At 42.2% G+C, this 23,386-nt stretch overlaps 2 protein-coding genes across 9 annotated transcripts in view; one reads left to right on the plus strand and one right to left on the minus strand.

Moving 5' to 3' along the window:
* The first annotated feature begins 419 nt into the window (after window positions 1–419).
* Window positions 420–8,243, plus strand: LOC132328236 (aldo-keto reductase family 1 member B7-like). The gene is made up of 10 exons (XM_059848058.1): window positions 420–578; window positions 1,249–1,416; window positions 2,428–2,544; window positions 3,209–3,286; window positions 3,747–3,869; window positions 5,052–5,158; window positions 5,384–5,465; window positions 6,419–6,502; window positions 7,342–7,424; window positions 7,748–8,243. Exons 1-10 carry the CDS (start codon window positions 510–512, stop codon window positions 7,788–7,790), a joined length of 954 nt encoding a protein of 317 aa, XP_059704041.1. The 5' UTR covers window positions 420–509; the 3' UTR covers window positions 7,791–8,243.
* A 648-nt stretch (window positions 8,244–8,891) lies between these two features.
* CALD1 (caldesmon 1) overlaps window positions 8,892–23,386 on the minus strand; it is a 173,647-nt gene continuing 159,152 nt past the window's right edge. For 7 of the 8 annotated variants that reach the window (XM_059848053.1, XM_059848052.1, XM_059848050.1 and 4 more), the window contains 7 exons: window positions 17,008–17,051; window positions 16,829–16,907; window positions 15,387–15,515; window positions 14,323–14,418; window positions 11,783–11,863; window positions 11,516–11,549; window positions 8,892–10,586 (listed from right to left, as the gene is read on the minus strand). In XM_059848053.1, coding sequence (XP_059704036.1) covers window positions 10,555–10,586; window positions 11,516–11,549; window positions 11,783–11,863; window positions 14,323–14,418; window positions 15,387–15,515; window positions 16,829–16,907; window positions 17,008–17,051 — 495 coding nt within the window. In that variant the 3' untranslated portion in view covers window positions 8,892–10,554. The remainder of the gene's footprint in view (window positions 10,587–11,515; window positions 11,550–11,782; window positions 11,864–14,322; window positions 14,419–15,386; window positions 15,516–16,828; window positions 16,908–17,007; window positions 17,052–23,386) is intronic. The other variant, XM_059848054.1, reaches the window with a different exon arrangement.

Genomic DNA, 23,386 nt, shown 5'->3' on the forward strand with positions numbered 1-23,386 from the left:
TCTGTTCTTCTCAAGGGCAGTGAGGAAGGTGTTTTTGTTAGCTAGCCAGTCAAATAGAATCTATCGTACCACTCTAGAAAAACCACGCGGTTCTCTCGAATAAAGCCTTCTTTGCTCTTTCTACCACACTGCCTCCTGCCTGCTCCTGTGTCATTCTCGGCACAAGAGTGACACCCAAGTGCCACATCCATGCACCTCTGGAGAGCTTCCAGGGCTGGCGATCCCACCACAGCACAGCAGAACGCGTGCGGAGCGCCAGCTCGGCTGCTGAGACGTTTGCTCTGGGTTTGCTGAGATGTTTGCTCTGGGTTTGCTGAGATGTTTGCTCTGGGTTTGCTCTTTTCCAACAAATAGCTAAATCAGCACCGAGCCTTCCCGCAGCCTCAGAGGCTGTCGGGCATCCCGTGAGTGTCGCGGGTGACGAGGCGGGGAGGGGCGAGGCGGGGCCGGGCCAGCTCCGGTCCTTATAGCAGCTCCGAGCGACGGAGGGACAGACGGACAGCGGCAGCATGGCCATCCCCTGCGTGGAGCTCAGCAACAAGATGAAGATACCCGCCCTGGGGCTGGGCACCTGGCAGGTACCGGCGCAGGAGGGAGGGTGGGGATCCGGCGGGAGATGCCGAGATGCGAAATAAAGTTAAAAACGATAAAATAGAGAAGGAGCCACCCCTGCAATAGCGGGATCCGTGCCCTGCGTGGGCAGGATGCGGCCGATGGCGGCCGCTTGTGTAACCGGGCGGGATGCCAGGCGCGGGGGGGCAGCGGGGAGCAACGGGCAAGGGGGAAAAGGCAGAAAAAAAATATAAATTAGGGGCTGGGGAAGGTGGAAGGAGGCACAGAATAAAAGAAAGAAGCCGAGCAAGAAGAGCGAGCGGCAGCGCTCGCAGCACCGGGATGGGGTCGCGGTCTGGGGGGGTCTGGGCACGGAGCCGCCCTGGCGGGGAGGATTTGGGGAAGGTGAAGCGGCGAAACTTCTTGGGCAACACAGGGAGCAAAGAGGGGAGATGACAGTGGAGGCTGCGCTGCTGGCGGTGGCAGAGCTGGAAGTCTTGCAGAAAGCAGCTCCGTTCTGCTCTGTGCCCGGTCCCCGCAGAAATGCCGCGGAAACTCCGTCGGGTTTCAGTGAAATGCTGGGGATGAGGAAACCCCAGGAACAGCTGGAAAGGGGGACCGTGAGGAGATGTCACAGCACTGGGACCTGCCAGGGGGACATGGCAGAGCTCATGGCTGGCTTCTGTTTGCTTCCAGGCCCCTCCGGGAAAGGTGGAAGAGGTGGTGAAGTTTGCTATCGATGCCGGCTACCGCCACTTCGACTGTGCCTACTTCTACCAGAATGAAAATGAAATAGGGAACGCAGTCCAGCAGAAGATCAAGGAGGGAGCTGTGAAACGGGAAGACCTCTTCATTGTCACTAAGGTACAAGGATGCAAGATTATTGGGGCATTTAGCTTTTCTTGCAGAGAAACCCTTGTTGAACCTGTCAAGTTACTTAGGGACCTATTCCCTTCTCTGACATTCACTTCATGGTTTTCTTCTTGTGTCTGAAAAGTCCCATCCTGTATCTGCAATTTGGATTTGGCTTGATCAGGAACTGCTGACAACTTAGGAAAGATATCACAGCTATTGCTGATCTAATAATTTCCTGACATTAATTAAGACAATTGTACCAGATGTTCAATTGGACACACCCAAGATAAGGGGAGAAAAAAGTAGAAAAAAAAAAAAAAGCAAGACAGTTGTCTGGATTCATCAGTGCTAAGCAAGACATTTGAAAAGTCTGTCATGTACAAATGGCAATCCTGAAAGGGAACAGAAATCAAAGTATTTTATAGGTGTTTCCTTCATTCCTTATCTCATCCACTTGTCCCAGACATGCTCCTTAAAAAGAACAGTTCAGCTAATAAATTTGGGGGTTTTCACCAGCAAAACCAGAGAACTGTGAGTATAACTAAGATTTTCCACATTAAGCTTTGTTTTTGTTGAGAATGTGGTTTCATTTAACAATACTTGTTCTTCTATTTAAACAACTTGAATTTTGATTTCAAAAATGAAGTGAAATTGACAACCATTCTCCGTTCTCTTCTCTTTTCTGTCCAAGTTAAAAGGTTCAGAAAGAAGGTACCTATGAGCTGTTCAACAGTCGAAATTTAGGCTGAAAACAATAATTGTAACACTAAGAGGTTTGCTGTGTCAGATGCCAGATTGTTAGTTTTATATCTGAGAATATCTTCTCATAAGTGGGAATCCTGACTCCACCTTCATGCCAGTTGGCTTTGTGGTGTGTTTGTCCTGCCTTAACAGTGAAATGTTACATCCTCATCTCCAGCATGTCCTGACTTCAGTGAGGGAGTTTTCCTCCCACACCTGTGCCCTGGTCTGTCCTGTGGGAGCTGTAAAGTGACAGTCAGGCTTGGTCTCTTCCCACAGCTGTGGAACACCTTCCATGAGAAGTCCCTGGTGAAGGTAGGGTTCCAGAAGAGCCTTGCTGCCCTCCAGCTGGACTACCTCGACCTCTACCTGATGCACTTCCCCATGGGATTCAAGGTACTCCTGCTCTCCACACCTTTCCTCCTCACCTGCCCAGGAACACACTGGGTTCTCTCATCTTTGCTGGGGCCATCTTCATCACACAGCTGGGATCTGGGGTTCATTTGGCTCTTCCCTGATCCCTTTGGTAGCAAGAATTAGGTGTGTTTTATCACAGGGGTCTGGCTTTTCATGCCTTTTGGAATGAGGTGTAGGTGTGAGCCCCCTGGGTCTTCTGGGAACCAGCACAGGACTGTGGTTACAGCATGGACATCTAAGTTTTGGGGGATGTTGGCTTGGCCTGAAGTAACCAGCAGTGAAAAATGAGGCATAGCACAGGAGGAGTGTGTTTCTTCCCCCAGTCTACATCTGTGTAAAATAAATAAGAAATGAGAATAAAGGGGCTGTGGAGTGTCAGTTCCCTCCTCTCCAGTTACATAATTATTAAGTTACATAATTATTACTAATCCCCACACTCTTTGCATGCAGGGACTCATTTTGCAAAATATGGCCCTCATCCAAAAGAGAATACTAATGGACAAGCATCATTTTTAGCTGTGTAAGATGTTTAAACAACCTGCTAACCTTTGCTGCCTGTAAATGCAGTGCAAAATGCTGGCACACTGTAGGAAATTCAACACTTAAAAATTAAGTCTGTGTATTACCTGCCTTGATTTACCAGGCTGGTGAAGAGCTGCATCCCCTGGATGACAAGGGTCACAGTATTCCCAGTGACTCAGATTTCCTGGACACATGGGAGGTAAGTCACTATTTGCTCTGCAGAGAAAGTATCAGCTCTAGAGATGGAGCAGAGATCTGTGTGCAAAATGAAATGGAGGGATATGTTTGGGTATGAAGGATAGACACACAAAATTGTATTTCAGCCTGCTTGTAGCTCTTGTTTTGGGGAGCAAGAAGGGGATGTGTTCAGTAAGGCTAAAGAGAAGGAAGCTATCAGCACTGTAGTTACTGTTCCTAAAATATTTGGATACACACAATGGTAGAACCAACCCTTCAGATTAATCTGGGTGTGGCTGTTAATTTCCTGGGCGTTCATACAGTTAGGATTCTGTTTTCTTTTATGAACTGAGATACTTTCATGTAATCTACTCTAGAGGGAGTTGTTTGTTCATTTGCCACAAGCCTGAGAGAAATAAAATAATGTAGTTTGACAGCAATACCACCAACTCACACCCACCTTGGCTGTCCTTACTCACTAGGCCATGGAGGAGCTGGTGGATGCTGGCCTGGTAAAAGCCATTGGAGTCTCCAACTTCAACCTTGAGCAGATTGAAAGGATCTTGAACAAGCCAGGACTGAAGCACAAGCCTGTAATGAACCAGGTGAGAATTTTGTTTCCCTTCCTCAGCTAACCTTGCAGTCTGGAACCATAGAATGGATTAGGATTGAAGTCCATACTTTAAGGATTGTCTAGATCCCCCTTCCATGAGGCTGGAACCTTCCCCTTAGGAGTATCCCCAAATATATTTGAAATGTGTGTGTGTATATAATCAGATTTACCTAAATTCATATAATATATAATAGACATGCTCTAGATAAATAATATATATTTAGAGTAATCTTAAATATATTCAGCAAAATCCCCACTGGGAGTTTCTGCACGATCATGGGACTATCCAGAGATGCACAGGACTTAGTTATTTTTCATAAAATAAACCACTCAACTTCACTATAGAAAGGAGGTTGAAGAGTCCAATTACATCACAAATTCTCACCACATACCTCATGAACATAATCACAGGACAGCAGCAGTTTAGGGATCTTCTGATTTTCTTCCATTTCCAAAGTTCTTTGCACGCAGCTGAGGGTGCTGGATGCCCATCTCTTCCAGATGGGGAGTATCCAGAGAAATGCCCACACCAGCTCAGGTGTAAGTTAACTACTGTACAGGTTTTTCATGTCACCATGCCTGCTGGTGAAGCTCCAGTGTCCAGAGACAGCTGGGTATGAGCACAGGGCCACGTGAGGAGCACAGACACAGCCCTGAGGTCATGCCATGGCTTGGGCAGCTGAGCAGCATCCCCATGGAGCTCCTGTTGCTTTCAGGATGTCTTACCCAAACATCTGTTTGCAACATGAGCTTGCATCCTCAGGGTAGCTCAGATCATCTCCCCAAGCTTCTTCAGCAATGAGAGAGGCTCCTTGAGGCAAGGAGAGGTTGGGGGCATCAGAGCAGAAAATAAACTTGAGGCATTCTGAGCTGCCTCTCTGACGATGCAATGCTGCCCTGCAGGAGTCCAGGAAGGCTCATCTCCCAGATTCCACACAGACAACACTCTTCTCATCTAGTTTTGGCTTTCTGTGGGTAATACATAGCATGAGAAAGCTCTGTTCTCTGCTAGGCCTCTGGGTACTGCTGTGACTTTAATCACTTTTTTATAAGATAGATTTCAATCATGAAGTCAAGACTTCACACTTTCTTTGACCCGAGAGGATTTAAAATGTAATGCTCTGCAGCTCAGCAAAGTCTGCCTCTTTTATCAGCCATCCTTCTGTGCCTGCAGGTGGAGTGTCATCCATACCTGACCCAGGAGAAGCTGGTCAAGTACTGTCAATCCAAAGGGATTGCTGTGACTGCCTACAGCCCCCTGGGCTCTCCTAACCGCCCGTGGTAAGAGAGCACTGCAGCCTTTCTGAGCACAAAACACTGCAGTTGAACTAGGAAGACCATTATTACCATTATTACCATTATTACCATTATTACTATTATAAAATTAGGTAAATGATACAGTTAAAATGAGAAGTTCTGTTGTCTTGATGCAGATTGTCACATGATGTAAGGCTCCTACAGGGAAGCCATCACCTTTCCCCTGCCACCATCTCTATTTTTTAACAGGGCTAAGCCAGGGGAACCCACACTTATGGATGACCCCAAGATTAAAGACATTGCAGCTAGACATCATAAAAGCCCTGCCCAGGTAAGGTGTCAGAGCAAACCATTCCTCCTCCTTGGATGTTTTACAAGCCAGTCCTAGCAGATGCTACCTTCTCTAGAGCTACATTACAATGGGCTTGAACTTGACTCTTCATTCTGCCCAAGTTCTTAACAGCATTCATAAAAATTATCAGCTATTTTCAAGGAGGTCTTGAGTGCCAAGTTTTGGGTTGGACTGCTCAGCAGTGACATATGCTTACCTCAGGTGTTCACCTTCCTAGATTTTTATTCCTTTTTCCAGCTAAGTTATTCTTCAGAAGAGTCCTGTAATTTGGAGACATATTTGATTGCCTCCAATCTGCTCGTGTTCACAAAGAATTATTGAAAGCTGCTTGATTATTTAAGAATTTTTTTTTCCTATCTTAGTTCACTAGTCACACAAATTAGTTGTTGCCTGGGGTATGCAGAACCTGCACTTCAAACAAAGCCACGTGTTCATATGCAGTCAAAGACAATCATATTTTAGGGCAGAGCTGGATGAACACATTGTATGCAAGTTGGGGTTTTTTTTAGGGGGGAGGGGAACTTTTGCATTCTGTAAATAGATTTTTCCTTTATGGACTTCCAAAAGCTGAACACCTTTGTGAGTACTTACCTGTGAGCCCAAAATAATCTGTAGTGTCATTATGCTCATTGAGTCTGAGCAATCACATAATACAAAGCCAGAGCATCATCATTTTTCTCCCCTTGCTACTACCCTAAACAAAACCAAAACAAATCCTGCAAAAGCCACAATGTAGAAAAAAATACAGTTTGCCAGTCTTCTGTCAAATACATAGCAAATCCTGGCATATTGAACTCCTGTGTGCAAAGTGTGAGTCTTCCAAAGAGTGAAAAATAAGTTGTAGATTAAAAGAAAAAAAAAAAATCCACAAAATGGGTTTGAATAGATTTCCTGGGAGCTCAGTGTTCATGCTCCTCCTTGCTCTCTCCTAGGTCCTGATCCGCTTTCTGGTGCAGAGAGACATCATTGTCATTCCCAAGTCTGACAAACCACACCGTGTTGAGGAGAACATGAAGGTGAAATCCCCCTGGGAAATGCTGCAGCCTGGTTTTGGGCAGGATGGGCACCCACACCCATAGCCCCTCTGTGTTTCCAAGCAGCACCTGGGGCACTGGAAGGGGGATACAGAGATTTGAAAATCTGGGGAGAAGGATTTTGTTCCTGCTGGGAGAGAAATGGGTTACACCAGGGCTGTCTGAGCTCTGCTGCTGCAGAAAGGAGCCCCAGGTCTGGACTTGCCCTTGGGGAAAAGGTTAACAAGTCCTTGGGGTGTAAAGGAACAAGCTGAGAACAAACACCAGACCTGTTAGAGTTTGTCTCACTGTGAGGCTGTGGCTCCCCTTGGCAGTGAGTTTAGCTGGATGTTTGCTCATAAGGTGTGGCATCTTATTAAATAACTCTGTATTGCTTTCAATCCATGGTGGGAGGGTTTGGAGATTATTTTTCCTGTGAACCCCTAGCAAGAACTCTTCAGATGATGACCTGTGAGGCAACTGTTTGCAGTTGATACCCAGTAGCCCTCTCTTGTAGCAGAAAATTTACCTCCAGTTCCAGTGTTTGTGAGACATCCTGAGCACCTGAAGTCTCTGTGTGCATTACAACCCAAAGTGCAGTGGGACTGGAATTCAGCCACCCAGAAATGTAAGACCCAGAAATGTAAGAACAGCACCTCAGAAAGAAAAGGACTGTCTTGATGACTTCAAGGGTTCTTCTTTGCCTGAGAAATGAGAGGATTGCTCAACAGTGCTTCATGCATTCCTACCTCAAGTCCTAAGTGCATGAAGCACACTTAGGAGCTAACTACTCAAAAACCTCACTAAAAAAAAACTTTTTTTTTTTTCCTCTTTCCTGCTAGGTGTTTGACTTTGAACTGTCCAAAAAGGAGATGGATGTCATCCTCAGCTTTAACAGGAACTGGAGGGCAGTTCCAGTGAACCAGTATGTTTTTTATTATCCTTACTATCCTTTTGTCCTATTTCTGTCTGCATTTTCACACAACCCATCTCGAAAACAGACATGACCAAAACCAAAACTTTGAACTTGAATGAGGCATGTCCTGGAACTTGAGGAGGGAGATTCATTTGGAGGGTTCCATCCAGCATGCTGGTGTTCCAGGGGCTTTCCCACAGGCCTGTGTTCAGTTCAGTGACAGCTGCAGAACCCCTGAGTACGCTGGCATTTGGGGAGGGAGGCTGCAGCAGGGAAATGCTGCCTGGGACACTTTCTGCACTGCTTGAATAACAAGGTGTTTCTCTTTTCAGAGCTGTCAACCACAAGGACTACCCATTCAAAGCAGAGTATTAAATGCAGGAGGTTCCTGCAGTACCTCCATTACCTCCTTCCAGATCAGATGTGCTCTGCAGCTTGATCTTTGTTTCTTCTTCTGCACTTGATAATTGTTATGAGCAGTTACTTTTTCCTCCATTTTTTTTAGGAGGAGACCACTAACTGATGCAGCAATAAGGGTGGGGTTTTTGTAAAGATGCTTAGCAGAAACCTGGTTTTGGTTAGCAGTAAAAAGACAATGTATTTTCCTTTCCTTTTTATCTGGTCTTTCTTAATTAGAGACATGCTTAACCAAAAACAGGGACTTACATGGACTTTTTATATGTTACTTCCAGTGTGGTCAGTCATACTGGCTCATGAGTCACTGTCAAAGAATGCTCTAGTTACATTGCTTTTTATATTTTTGTGATTTTCATAGTGTATTTCTAATGCTTTAAAATTTTATATGAATAAAGTTTATTAACCACAAAAGTTGATCAGTGTAAATTGTTTTATATAATTTTTCTAAAGTCTGGAGTTTTACAAATTTTAATACAAATAGAAATAAGTTTCTGTAAAGTCTGTGCTAGGACATACAGATCACTTTGTGGCTTATTCTTCAAAACAGGATTGTGCTCTAGCTGGGACCTAAAGAACAAAGGTTGCCTCACACATCCCTTCATCTGAACCCCTAGAAACTGAACCCCTGTGTGATTCCTGGGGAAAGCTGAAGGCAGCATCATGGGCAGGGATAACTCACAGTAAAACCCAGCCAGATGAACACAAGGGCTGCCTCCAACATCACACTGGGAGTCTCAAACATAAACTTAGATTGGTGCAGCTCTGCTGCCAGCACCCAGAATATTGCACTCAGACACAGGCTGGCTTTATCTAAGGAAAAACACAGAAAAAACTCCTCTTAAAAATCACCAAAGCAAACCCTGAGGCAGCCTCACAGTTAATTCCTCTAAGATATTTTCATATTCAAATACTTTTTTTTCAGATTTTGGTAGGCTAAAGCCCAGCTGGTTTGTGCATCAGGAGGAACATCCTTAGGGGTTCTTCACCTTATCTCACAGGGACTCAGCACAGTTCCTACCCCACACAACTGATCCATTCCTGCTCATTAACAAACGGGGCTGCTGATGGAAATATTCCATTTATTGCAGATGCAGTTTCAGAATACATTGTTTGAACAAATAGTTTTTATTGCAGCTATCAGATGTATTTGAAAGACTCAGAGGAGTGTTTACAAAACCCCCAAACAAAAACCACGACAACTCAGAGACAATGCCAGGCACAGTTTCACCCCCTACAGCCAACTCTGTGCATCCCTAGATGTGAACAAGATGGTTCAGCCAAGCAGGGGAGCCCAGCTTTGGGTTGAAATAGAAATTTACACTTCTTTAGGAAGAAGCCAGTGCTGTAAGACACATAAGTGGGGATAAGGGAGGTCCTGGGGGTTCTGGTGCACAACAAAGCTGTTCACAACGTGCTCAGGGGCTGCTTGAGTTGCTCAGTTCATGCCACCCATACACTGGAGGATGTAAATGCTAAACTGTAGGGCATGTAAATCCAAACCAAGCTGACGTCCTAAAGCCATGTGTTTGCTATATACAAATGAAAACATCTGTAAAGAAGATATTCAGGGGAGAGAGGTAAAAAGAAGCATCACAAAGATAGAGGTTTACTTCATTTTCTCTGGACCTGGTGTAGGGCACTGATGGATGGCAAGATTTGGTGTACAGTCATTTGAAACAAGCTCCAACTCTGTTTGCATTTTTTTTCTTTTTAATTATGGTAGTTTTATATAAATTAAACTACAACGTTTTATACAAGTGACCTATTTTTGACCCTCTATACCCTTACCTTTTCCTCTTTTAAAAACTATACTTTCTTTTTAATTACCCATTACTGGGCAACTGACATTTAAATTTTTTTTAATACTTATCTCACCATACCTCTAATGACAATTATGAAATCTTACTATAGAAAAGTGTGTGATTTTGTCTTTATTTTTTTTTAAGCTGTGATATTGGCTAATTATGTATGTTTATTGCTAAATATAATACTCTAGCACATATTAAAGCATTCTACCATTAGTAGTGCCTTTAGGCTAAACTTTGTAAAGCTATGTGTGTATATATATTCTAGATTGCATTCAATTACTAGTCACTAACAACAAAAAGAAATATCAGTACCGCTGTCAGCTAACATAATCATCCAAATTTAGGTATTAACTTAAACTAGAATGGAAAAATTGATACTTAAAAAAAGTATAAAACAAAAAAAAAATTAAAACACGTTATTGATGCAGTATTTCTCATGACATGGGCAACTTACAGAAAATATTACATTGTCAACTAAAGATATTTCTTCCATGCCTTAGTCTAAAGTGCAGAAAGAAAAAGACTTCTGTATTACAAAAGGAACCATTGGTTTTATAGGCTTACTGCACACCTTTCCCCAGCAACTTCACTTGACATGTGTTTTGGGTTGACCTCTAATGCCAGCTGAAATCTCTGTTCAGATACAGATTTATGACTGTCAGTAGGAGAGTCTGTATATTTCACAGCATGGGTTTCTTTAGGAATAAAGGCTCTTGTGCAAAGGCAGTACTATTCTGATGAATGTCTAGACTGATTATTAAATACAGTGCTAATATACATGGTTTTAACTGGGATAATGCAAAAAAAAAAAAGACATTTTGGTAAATAAACATAAATATAAAAAGAACAATTTAGCACTTTTTCCTTTTTTTTTTTTTCCCCAAACTGATTGGTCCAGCGTCTTTAGTGGCCTTCTAGGGTTCTTTCTCAAATTGTCTCAAACCTGCTGAGAAAGAGACAGATTAAATATGGCTTGCAACAGCCCAAAGACATCTCTAGAAGAGAAAAGGCACAGCCCTCTAGGATAACATGTAAGGAGGCAGGACAGAGCTGGGTGCTGCTCTGCTCCTGTACTCAGGTGGTTCACAGGAGGACAAAAATCAGGATTTCAGCCTCTCAGGAGAGGCTCAGCAGTGTCCAAACCCCTCTGCTGGGACTGCTCCTGTGGGTGGAGAACACCTTCCATGGGAGCAGGGCTGCATTAGCCCTGAGGCAGCCCAAAAACCCCTCTCCTGACACTTGGGTTTGAAAAAGGACAGGAGGAGCAAAACAATTCTGCTTTGCACGACTCTCAGCCAAAAAGAAAAGTTCACAGGTGCACCATACATAAAACCACTACACAAACCATACACCTTTACATAAAACCACTAAAAATGTGTGGAGTGTAGAAAACCAAGAGTTTTTCTCTATTTGAGAAAAAAAAAAAAAACCTCTCTATTTCACTCTTAGCAAAGAATTCAGGGATGTTGCAAAGAATCCTTAAAGCCATTAAATTGGTCAGTGAACTTCCACTCTTCCCCACTGGTTCTTAGCCAGACAATTAGTTTAATTTGCTTTATTTGGAGTGCTTTAAAACAAAAAATAAAATAAAGATAAAAGAAATGAAAAGAAATAAATATTAAATAAAATTTAAAATAAAAGTAAAAAACTAAGAGGGCTATTTTCCTGATTTCTTTCTGTAAAACTAGGTCATGTTTCTATTTGCATTATATTATTATATGTATATAATCAAATATTGTATGTATTATTTAATTAAATATACATATAATTGTGTCTGTTAGCATTATATGCATGATTATATTATATTATATATATGTAATAATATGTATTAAACTTTAGAAACAGGTGCAATATATGCATTATGGCATTACTTACCATTAGTCTCTGATTTTTTCCCTGTAGCTGATACCTGTTTGAAAAAGCAAAACCACCTTATTAAAATCCCATACAGGAGAAAATTGCTATTTATAACAGGAAAAAAAAAAAAAAATCAACAGATATCCACACATAACACAGCTTTGCCAAACAGGAATATAAAAGTACATACTGCTTTCTGAACCTCATTGTGCTTTCTTTTATAGATAAAAAGGTGGGTTAGTAACAGAATATTACCCTGTAAACACCAGCCAGAAGTGTGATTACCTTAGAAGCAGCAGCTGGCTTCTCCACTGACTGCTTCTCCCAGAGATTACGTTTGCCAGATACATCTCCTGGTCTTAAATCCTGTATTTTAATGTCAGAGAACAGAAACCAACATTAGTACAGGTTTATTTCCACTTGTTAAAGAAAAAGTTAAAATGCAACGTCCTCACGAGAGAAGTTCCACCAGAGATAAATATCACATTGTCCATCAGTTATAAAGAACTGTATTTCACAAAATAACTCCACACCTATCCATGTTTTTAGACAAAAAACAATCCTGTTGCATCTATTTAATTTGGCACAGAGTGGTATTAACTCAGTATGTTCAATTTAGGGAGTGCAGTGAAGAGTTCCTGCACCCTCAGATTTTTACCAAAAAAAAAAAAAATCCAATTTTTTGCAGAAAAAACCCCACATTTTTTCAGGGAAAGTATTTCTGCTAGGGAAGAATTCAAAAATAGCTTTTCTTGGTTATTTTAGGTCAAAAGAAAGATCTTTTATCTAAAAAAATTATGTAAAAAATAGAGGTGGAGTTTTAATACAACAGAAGAGGAGATCCTGCTCTACATCCTTAAATACAGATTTCAGCACTTATCACTGTAGCCCTTCATATCCATTTAAATTTCCATTTCCACTGCATCCTGTGCAACCTTAGGATGTGCCAATCACTAGCCTGACAGAAAAAAAACAACAAAAAAACCCCAAAAACCAAACAAACCCAAAAAATGAAACAAAAAAACCCAACAAAAAATCCCAAACCAGATGAGATAAAGTGATTAAAGAATAGCAGAAATCTCTGAAAATGAGTGTATTATTGAGACCTTAATCAAAACTCCATAAAAATGTCAATTACCCTCTTGGGGAAAAGGAGGGCTGCAAATGAAAATGAAAATTGCTGGGCAGCTGGGTTGATATCTACCTCTGTGCATGGCAAACAAGAGACTGAAACAATTTTGGACATAAATACTCTTTTCTTCAGGAAGTATTCAAGTCCTGCATGGCTTCCAGGATTTTGTACTGGCCATCCCTGAGGAGGTGAAGTTTTCTACAGGTGAGAATTTCCACCTGTGAAATGCTCAGTGATGAATGGAAATGAGATTCCTACAAGGGGTATTTGCATCCAGCAGAGAGCTCTAGAACTGATCATGATTTGCAGCCACACAGGGTTGCTGATGATGAAAACTTGAAGAAAATTCTGCTCCTTAAAAAGGCAGTTCAGTAGTAACAGAGGAAGGAAGAAAGCAATTTTGACCTTATCACAAAGCCATTTGCAGGGGACATCATCCCAAATCCACTTCCATAGTCCTGAAATAATTTGGGATCTGTGACTTTGGTTCACTGTAAAACTGAAATCTTTGCTCTGCCTTGAATTTAATATTTTTCTAAAATCCACAAGAAACTTGATGGTCACAAAACTTTGAACATTTTTCAATTTTGGTGGAATGTGATGGGGGTGAGGAGTTATTTGCTGAATAAGAAATTCTAGGCTTTCCTTTGATTTATCCTGACTAAAAAAAAAAAAAATTAAAAACAGACATTATAGATGTATATAAACCTTCATAGTCAATTATAAACAGGTTTACCTGACCAACTTAGCAAACAGACCCCCAAAGAAGAAGAATAGGAGGAGGGCGTGTTCCTTCAAGCAGAGACATTGAAAGAAGAAAGAACAATCTATTGAGAAAGAGGGAAATTAGGACACAGATAGAAACAGTTGGCTGAAGGAAAAACAAGAGATAAGTTTTACATTGTCTAAAAGATGCAATCTAAAATAAAAGAGAGAAAAATCTGGAGGCAGATTCTGTAGTGGACAACGCTGCAAATTTCAAACTCCTCTTTAGGACAAATAGGAGTGTGAAATGAGAAAGTGTTTTTCAGGCTGCACTTTTCATAAAGGGCAGCTGAACTGGCAGAAAAACACTGCACAAGGACACAGGGAGAAATCAGTTCTTTAACAAAATCCTGAAGTTGAATCATTAACATCAGAAACAATTCTCCAATATGGATATTTAGGTTCCTCATCCTTAACCTTCCCCATCCCACAGTTACCTCTTCCTGCTGCTTCCCACATTCCCAGGTTATTACCTTGACAGCATTTTCTGCTCTGATTCTTGCTGAACCAATGGGCAGGCTAAAGGGCCTTCATTCAGGCTCATCAAGAAATAAATTATTTCAGCTGTGCTTTAAAACACACTTGGAAGATTTTTACAGGGCAAGGGCCAAACTCCAAGTGTGTGTAAGTGTGCAGCCTGGGGTCTGTGGCTGGTAATTTCCAAATTAATGGAAAGCCTTTCACAGGTGGCAAATTAAAGTCATCCTCTACCAGAGAAGTGCTTCTCTGAGCTTTAAGGTGAGAACTGCCCTGTTCCCTGTCCCCATTTTCTGGCTGCAAGGAGTCAGCAGTCAGCAGTCTTGGCTGTGAGCTGCCAAGAGGACACAAAGCAGAGTTCCTCCAAAGGCCATCAGGTGGTAGAGGCAGCACCCCCTGCCCCAGGAGAGAGCCCACCTACTGAAGAGATGGTTGGTCCAAGTTTACTTACAGAAGGTTTTGGAGCAGGGGATTTGTTGCCCTCTGGGGTCTTGGTCAACCACTCGTTGATACGACTGGAGACACCAACCTTCAGCCCAGCAGTTTCCTGCAAGATGATAAAATCCAATCAGAAGAATTTCAGAATGGCTTTTGCTCTGATCACCATGGTTTAGATTTAAAGGCAAAGCCAAGCCTGGGTTTAATAGAGAGGTCCTCACTGAGCCCATGGCTTGCTCAGAGCCATCCTGTGTGCTCGGAAGGTTTTGTCCCTGTCAATTACACAGTGCTGCTGCCCTCTAGTTTCAGAAATTATATACATGGACTGACAAAAACATCTCCTCTTTACTGCTACCCCAGTAATAAATGTCAGACAGAAACATGCTGTTTCTACCACAAGCTCAAACCCCAAAAATCTTTAGCTTAATAGAAGAGTTTATATATCAGTTCAAGTTTACTTTTTTTCTCTTGTTAAACTAATTTTTTCCAAAAGAGGCACACAATAGAGAAGTGGCCTAAGATTTAAAACATTAAATGTTTAAAAGGCTAGAACAAATTAGTAAAATTTAATTGCTATCTGTAATAACCACTTCAATCCATGGCTCATCTTTTTGCCTATGATAAATGCCCAACAAGTCACATCAATTTATAGAAAGAAAATGTTGCCTTAAGGATTTACACAGAAAAGATAAAAGTCTCCCCAATATTTCTATGAATTATCTAGAAAATATCATCACTATCCTGCCTATTCAAAGCTCTTCTGCTCCCCAGAAGAATTTTTTCCTACTCAAAGAATTTCTTTGTACTCTGCTTGAGTGACCCAGATGTATTTTTCTAAGATATCTGATGTGGCTCTGGAATGTCTCATAACTGAGCTCAGTAGGTCACTAAATTCTTCCATTATACCCAATATTGCAGCCACACCATCTTGTGGCTTCCTGAGGCCTTCAGGATCCTTTGGGATTTCCTTCACCAGTGACCCCAATAGGAGCAGACAGGCTGACTCACAGAAACACGAATGCAAGGCCAGGTCCAGAGCACAATTCTTGACAACCACTGGGATAATTGAACACATACCTTATTTGGTGTTCCTGTCCCAGAAGGTGATGAGAAAACATTGCCTTTCTCCCACATGCTCTTGATATTACGGACGCCCTCGGCCGGAACGTGAAGGTCGGAAGCTTTAGGTCTTGAAGCCTTTGTGCCCTGGGGAAAAATTGGGGCCACTTGGTGTTTGGCAGTGAGAGCTGGATTTGCAGGGTGGTTTGGCTCTGGGGAATGCAGCATTTCTATCTGGCTCTAGCACTGACCATGCAAAGATGAGAAGGAGTACCCAGCTCAGGAGGTGCCACTGAGGCTCTCTCACATTTTTGATTTGCAGTTTCACCTTTGATACAACCAGCTGGGAAAGTGGCACTCCCTTATTTTTGTGTCTATTACCTTTCTAAAAGCCATGGCAAACCTTAGCTCTGCACACAACTGTTCCAAGGATTTAATATCTTAGTTATTACCTGGCTCCTGGAAGCCTGAGCTAGGAGAATCCCTTTGCAGGGGCAGGAGGAAAGGCTGTTCTGTCAATCAGCATCAGGCTGCTCCATCTGCCCCAGACAACAAGCCTCAGCATTCTAGGTTCAGTTGTAATCTCAGCAATCACAATACGTTTGAAAAAGGGTGTTCTTTTGAAGAGTGGAGCATTGGGTGGGAATTTTTGGGTGATTTTTTGGGGCAAACATATCTTTTGCATGGTTACTAAAAACACTGGCCAAATTCTCCTCTTCTTCTTTTCTGTCTTCTTGTCAAAATTCATGCACATTTTACATATCATAGATTGGATGAGAATAAGAACCTGTATGAGTGATGCTTTGCCTCTCATTGCAAAGCAGGGCAGATTTGGCAACTTGTGGATGAATCAGAAACTCAGCAAAGGAAATATTTCAAGTCAGATGGCAGCTGGATATTGTGGTATCAATTTCCTATTTTACCTTGGACTAGGGACAGAAAAAGCCCTCAGCTCTGGCTCTTAGGCACCTGGGGTCAAGTACTGCATTTTAATGTGATTTTGATTTCCCTTTTGCCACTGCTTAACTAGTTCTCTGCCTTGGCCAAGGAATTTCACCGTGGGGTGGCAGCCAGCAGCACAGAGCCAGTTCCTTGTTCTCCTAAATCAGCTGCCAGGTCAGCTCTGCTCAGGATGACTATCAGCTCTGTGCTGACAGGTCTCTCATCAGCCAAGCAGAGGATGTGACTGTCACTCAAGATGCTGGCTGAACCCTCCAAAGCTACTGCCAGCTTACAAAACAGTAAATTACAGCATGAAAGGCAAGACCCAAATCTGAGGTTTTGCTTAGATGCATCTCTAGATGTTGGTTACAGATGTGCCTCAAGCACTTTGTTCTTGAAGTCACATTAAAGAAGAGTCTGTGATCAAAAACCCCTGCAATTCTTGAACAGCAAAACAAAGGCTGATTAAAGGCCCCAGAGCCATTAGTAACCAGATCCATTTACTGGAATTAACTTACCCCAATTGCACTAGTGTATTGCTCAAGTCTACTGTCAATCTTTGAGACAACTGCTGTTGTCTGGGTGGGCTTCATTCCACTGTAGGAAGTAGGGGAAAAAGAAAGAAGAGGCAAGAATTATTATTCCCTCCACTTAAACACTGCTGTTTGAACAGAACTTACTGTTTTCTTTGCTTTACCTTTTTTGAGCAGATTTGTTCAAAAATTCTGTTCGCTCCTCTATCTAGAAAAGAGAGGAACAAAAGCTTTAGGTTTAAAGTTCATAGAGGGTCAGCCTGTGCAAGGCCAGCCTGAAATGTCATTTTAAATGTCAAAAAAGTCAATCTGAAAGAGATGTATTCCAACAGAAATTTCACAGACACACAAAAAGGTTTTATAGATAGAAGCTTGTTATGCTACAGATCCATAAAATGGATATATTTTCTGCATGAATGTTTGCATTCTACACATTTCTTTAGTGCCCCATATGTAACAAGAAAATAAATTAACAACACAAAAAGAAGAAAAGGGAAGAAGTCTAATTCATGGAAGGGATTGATATGCACAAAAACCAATGTCATCCTCACATCTCCCACACAAGACCAAGCATATTATCTGTCTGTCTCAAGAGAGAAAAAGTTTTTATAAATTTATTAAAGTTTTTCTGAGCTGAGGGATCAGACTAGGCCAGGTTTGGAGCTCAGTCACAAAGCCTCCCTTACTCATGTCTTTGGAAGACACAATTTAAATTTGGGCTCCAAAAAACCCATCAGTGCAAACCCTGCTCACATTCAGGCAGGGTCACTGCTGAATCAGTATCTAGCAGCTGTTATTATACAAACTGGTATCTGACATTATTTTCTACTCTGTAAATAGGAAAATATTGTGATGTCTCCAAGGAGGAAGACTCATGAAAGTCTCCTGTGGCTTCTGTCAAATCTCTCAACACTTTGAAAAGAAAAAACTCCATCCCTGAATAAAGCTATAAAACATTTCCCTTTGGGGGGGTGGGGAGATGGGGAGTGTGTGCATCCATTTGTATTCAGGGTCAAGAAATATTTTCATCAAACTTCCTCAAGTCTTATCAACATTGCATTGTTCCACTTCTCATGCCAGGCTTTGCAGTTTCACTTAAAAGTAAAATACATGCAAGCAGCTCCAGGGGATTGAAGTGATTAATGATCAGCCTGGCTGGATTCCTGGGGATTCCCCAGTCTCAGCAGGGCTCTCCATTTTCAATTTACTTTAACCTGACTGCCCTGGCATTTAAAGCAAGATGACAGCCATTCCTTTAAATGGTTCTCTTCAGTGCCTTTAGCATCCAAGGCTTTCCCAGAACACCAAATCCCACAGCAATCCCATCAAAGGGCATGCACAGTTTATTTCTCAAGCCCTTGCAAGCAGGCAGTTCACTTGAGTGCAGAATTTGCCAAAGGAGCTCGCTGGAGCAGCTCCAGCTACCACCCACCCAGCTCAAAGGCACCTCTGAAACTCTAAAACATACATACAATTTACAGAGCCATTTCCATCACCGGTTTTAGCTGCCAAAACACGAGCTGAAAGCAGTCCTGAGTGCAAAGATGGGCTTGGCCAGGACAAATCCCCTGTTTCAGTGGAAGGATGTCACAAGGTGGCAGCAAAAGACCGGCAGGAGCCCTGCACATCCTCAGGAAAAGGTTACAGCTCTCTCACCCCGAGGAGGTACAGCCGGCAATGCCACAAAAACAGCAGGGAAATGGCTCAAAAGTGACCAAGCAGACCGAGGATGGTCACTTAAAACACACGGCCTCACTTCTGCTATGGCTCAGTAGAAGTTTCCCCCAGTGCTGATTTCTGGGTCATAACCAGCAAAATGATGAGTTATTCCAGCAAGAATAACTCCAGTTTATCCCCAGGCTGTCCCCAGCTGCATCAGTGAAACCCTGGTGGGCAGCAAGGACAAATACTATGGGCTCTCTCAAAGAACCAGGACTCAAAGCAACTGCCTAATAATTCATTTACAGCATCTTCACACTCTTTTTATGTGCAGGCAGGAGAGATGCTTCTGCACAGCAGGAAAACCAGGCTCAGGTGGGCACTGGTGGAAGAGGTGGGAAAGAAGAGGAACATTTTGCTTGTGGTTGTAATAAAAAGACAAAACTGGGGTTGTTCTTTACCCACTGCTAACAGAGGTTCTCAGTTACCAGTTATCACTGTGTATTACTCAGTTATCTGCTGTGGGATCAGGAAAAAGTCAGGGGTTGTTCAGAAGAGAAGAGTGGAAAAGCAAAAGCAGAAAATAAACAGGAAAGAGTTAGGAAGAAACCCTCAGAGCTGAGCAAGGCCCTCTGGCTGGGAAGCATGGAGGGATAAAACACCTTCTGCACATTTATGTGAGGGTTTATTGTAGAATAGCCTCCTCAAAAGATAGCAGAAGCAGACATTGAATACACTAGAGCAAACAAACCTGCACACACGTGTACTCAACATAGAAGTCAAACACATTTAGACTGCACAGCAACATCTAAAGGTCCTTTATCCACTGCACATCACACAAACTCCATGCAAAGAATTTAAAACGCTTGGCACATACAGTAAACAGTATGACAAAATAGATCTGTAAAAGAAACAGGCAAAGCAAGGTGGTTAACAAAATTCAAGATGTTTTCTCAGTTTGCAGGAAATAAGAATAATCTTTTTAATGCACTCATCTTATCAGGATCTTGCTAAATAGCCTGGACTATGTTTTGTGACCATGGAAAACTTTCAGAGCACACAGGTATTCAAATAAGTCAACTCTAATTAAATTATGACCAGAAAGAATGAGTTAACACACAATATGAGATCATGACTTGGGAAACAAAAACCATTGGATATTCCCAGTAAAACTTGTTTCTAAAAAAATGGTATTACATTGATTCATAGGAGTTTTAAACTGTGTATTGGATATTATGCAACAGAAAGTTGTAAATGGACCTATCATCAAAAAAATAAAAAAAAACAGAAAAGGAGAAAGTGGAATAAAAAACAAACCCAGAAAACCCTGTGTTTTAATTTTGCCTCATATCCAACATGTGGAGGGACCTAGTGGGAATCCACTGGAGCAGAAGTCTCTGGGAGAGGCTCCTCCTTATCCCCTGAGTGCCTCACACAGCCTCTTGCTTCATTAAGCACAGTTATGCTTTTCCCTGCTGTCAGCAGCACCTGAGCAGAGCGTGCCAATTTAGCTCAGTTTGCCTACCAGACCCCAGTGCTGCCATCAGCATCAAAGGTGGGGAAAAACAAATGTCACAAATGCTGTTCTTACCATTCTGCTTTCCCTCTGCCTCGAGGATAGCTCATCTAGGGAGAACTGATTGTGTGCAGCCTAATTCTTTCCACTACCCCAGCTGTCAGGTAGTGACAGCAAGAATGAGATAGGACAGGACAGGTCTTTAAAGAAAAAAATGTTTCTGTAAAGTCCTGTCTTCTGGGTTAGGTGTCAGCAGTGCCTTGCAGAGAGTGCAGGCTGCCACATCAGCCCCTGTTTCCCAGGAGACATTCTCTCCAAAGACAGGGATGTCCCAGCCTCCTGCCTTTGCTCCCTCCCCTCAACACCGAGCTGCTTTTGCATTTCTGTAGTGGTGGTGCTCATCCCCAAGAGGAGACTTAGTATTGAAATATCCTGCACTCTCCTGATTTACCCAGAGAATAGAAAAAAAAGACTCAGTAACCTTCCTCCTTAAAGAAAATGTGAGGAATGAACTTGCCTCAAAAGAAAAATGATCAAAGATTTTTCAGGAAACATATTCTTTGAATGCATCATGTTTTGCATCCACTAAATTAGGGAAAGGAAAAGCTAGAGGCAGATGGGAGAGCAGCAGAGCTTGTTCCAGGCTTTGTCCTTATTTTTAAAAAAAACCCAGATGCAGGACAGAGGTTGAACAGAAGTTTGGTACCACTGCAGCCCACAGGGTGTCCACCCAGCCCTGAGAAATCCAAGCTGCTTCTGTCCCTGAGCTAGGGATGAACTTGGCCTCTATTTCCTTGGCTGGTTTTCTTTTCACTGTCCCCTCAGAAGGAACCAACCCTCGAGCTGTCACTGAGAGCACTCCTCACTGTGGTAGCTCTGCTGAAGTTTTGTCTCAGGTTGGAGGCAAACACTGTATTTACCAGTTAAAACAACAGGAGCTGTCAACACTGTGATTTTTAGAAGCCAGACTAGACAATCACAGCAGTTTTTCCTAAATATAAGCAGATATGTGTATTTTGTCCATGCTCATGTATGCACATTTGCATCTGGGCACCCATGAGCTGTGTCATACATGGAGAGGAGCTGCACATCTTTGTCTCTCAGTTCTGATCTGCAAGCCAAGCTAGCCCATGGCCTGCCTGGTGGACAGATGCAGCACCCATGGGGTGGCAATATGCCACACTGCTGCTCAGTTAAGCTCCCTTCTGCCCTTTGTTCTTGTCGTTCCCTTGGCAATCAGCACACCCTACTTCCCTCATACTGGCCACTCCTGTGAACTTCTTCTTTTTCCCCAAAGCTTATCACATCAGGAAGGACAGGGAAGGAGTAGAAAAGGTGCTTTGCCAGATTGTGACCCAGGAGAAGTCAGAATGTGCACATGTATCATACATTATTTTTACACTGAGCCTCCCTTTTTTCAGTATTAATTCCAACCACCCACCCACAGCTGTGAATTTGGGATTCTCACATGACTCACTGCAGATCTGAGCTGATACATCCACCACAGGAGGAAACCTGTGCCAGATGCTTTACAAATCAAAAGATAAGTTGGGCAGTGCAGAGCAGACAGTGAGAAAGCTGCATGCCAACCAGCTGAGACCAGCCTGGGAAGTCTGCCCAAATTAAAGGTAACAAAATAGACTGTCTTCTCATAACTGGATTTTGACATCAAGTTTCACATCACATTAATAAAGTGAGATTACTCTCCCCTCAGCTCTTGACCACAGAATGCCAAGAAACAGTTTGGGGTGTGAACTTCTACAACATTACACATCTACACTGGCCACCCACAGACACTGGGCTGGAATCTGTAGAGTATCACCAATTTCTCAGAGAGGGAAACAGAAAAAGAGGTAAAAATGTGTGGAGCTCCATATATCAGGTTTTGTAGCAAACAGCTGCTGCCTAACAAGACACAAAACCCAGCATTAAAAAAAAAAAAAAAGTACCTTACAGCCTAATACCATTTTTAAAATGTCAGCTTTCCTCTGAAAATGCACTTAGAATAGTGTAGCATCTGTACAAAAGGTATCTGAAAGCTTTCAGCCTCCTGACAAGTCCAGTGTTTTTTCACACTTTCCCCAAAACTAGGATCTATATCCCTTTTACTTTGTGTTTTCAAGTACAATTTCCTCCATTCTGAGCCTCCTGTGAATTAAAGCTCCAAATGCATGTCATAAAAGGCATCTCAATAAACAGAAGACAAGGAAGCCCTCCCAGGAGGGCTGGGAAGAAGCTGTACATTTATGGTGTCTGTTATAGACATCATCTTTAGCCACCAAAATGGCAAGGCCAGGTTTAACTAATCAGAGTAAGTTATGAAGCTTTGCAATCTCTGTTTACAACTGGGTGCATTCTGTCCCAGTATTTCAGGTTCAAATGTTCAAAAACATTTGGACTCAGTATTTGCTAGAACTGAACCCAAAACAGACCCAAATCCCAGATTGGATCAAAGTGTAGCTAAAGCTAATTTTGTCCAAAAGAAGTTTTTCACTCAATAGTTACAGTTTTAATCTCATGGAGATCCAGTTCATGGTTCAATGAGCTCCTACCTGGTTCTTTTCTCTCCTATTTCCCACTAAGTGGCCTTTTTGACAAATATTTTGGATTCTTACATGACTAATGACACAAAATGAAAAAAGGAAAAGAACTTTGAAAACATTAATAGATCTGCAGTTTGAGATTGAGCTGAGAAAGCAACTGGACTGAATTCCAAAACAATGCTCCCAGCAATTTCAGTGGGGCCAGGATTCCTCTTCCATGCTGAAAGACCATTTAATTGATTTATCACACTTCTAATATAATACAGGCCACAAAAGACCATTTAGAAATCCTGCAGCAACAGAAGGGTGAGGTTTGCAATTTCTGTTATGTAAGAAAATGAAACCCAGCCCAGTACTTCTAGATGTTATTTTTAGGGGGATTAGACATAAACTAGAATTCCCATACAGGTCAGTTACAATTAATGATGATGAGGCTGAATGTGCTTAAGGACAAAGTAATCTGGCAAGCAAGAAAATAACTGTGGATGTGGAAGGAGTGAGAGAACATTTGTGACTTAATGCTCTTAAGAGATCTTTTCCAACCTAAATGATTCTGTGATTCTACTCCAGTTCACAAAGCACTCCTATGACAAATTTAAAACAACACAGTATTACTGCTCTAAGTTTCAAAAATCATTTTCTCATGGAGGTGAAGATCCTTTTTGGAGATTCTTCATCAAGAAGAGACAACTGCCAGTCTACTCTCTATTTTCAAGCAGGAACTCTTATTTTCAATCATCCCAATTAATGAAGCCTTTCAGCTAGAGGTTTCAGGCTAAGTCCACCAAAGCATTTTCCTGGGTTTGATTACAAGTATTTCAACAT

The sequence above is a fragment of the Haemorhous mexicanus genome, chromosome 5 (assembly GCF_027477595.1).
Source record: "Haemorhous mexicanus isolate bHaeMex1 chromosome 5, bHaeMex1.pri, whole genome shotgun sequence".
Classification (NCBI taxonomy): domain Eukaryota; kingdom Metazoa; phylum Chordata; class Aves; order Passeriformes; family Fringillidae; genus Haemorhous; species Haemorhous mexicanus.

Bases quoted from the DNA above. Each gene is read 5' to 3' on its own strand.
- LOC132328236 (XM_059848058.1), top strand. From the start codon at position 510: ATGGCCATCCCCTGCGTGGAGCTCAGCAACAAGATGAAGATACCCGCC. The intron at 579-1,248 runs GTACCGGCGCAG...GTTTGCTTCCAG, and splicing joins TGGGGCTGGGCACCTGGCAG to GCCCCTCCGGGAAAGGTGGA. The intron at 3,870-5,051 runs GTGAGAATTTTG...CTGTGCCTGCAG, and splicing joins ACAAGCCTGTAATGAACCAG to GTGGAGTGTCATCCATACCT.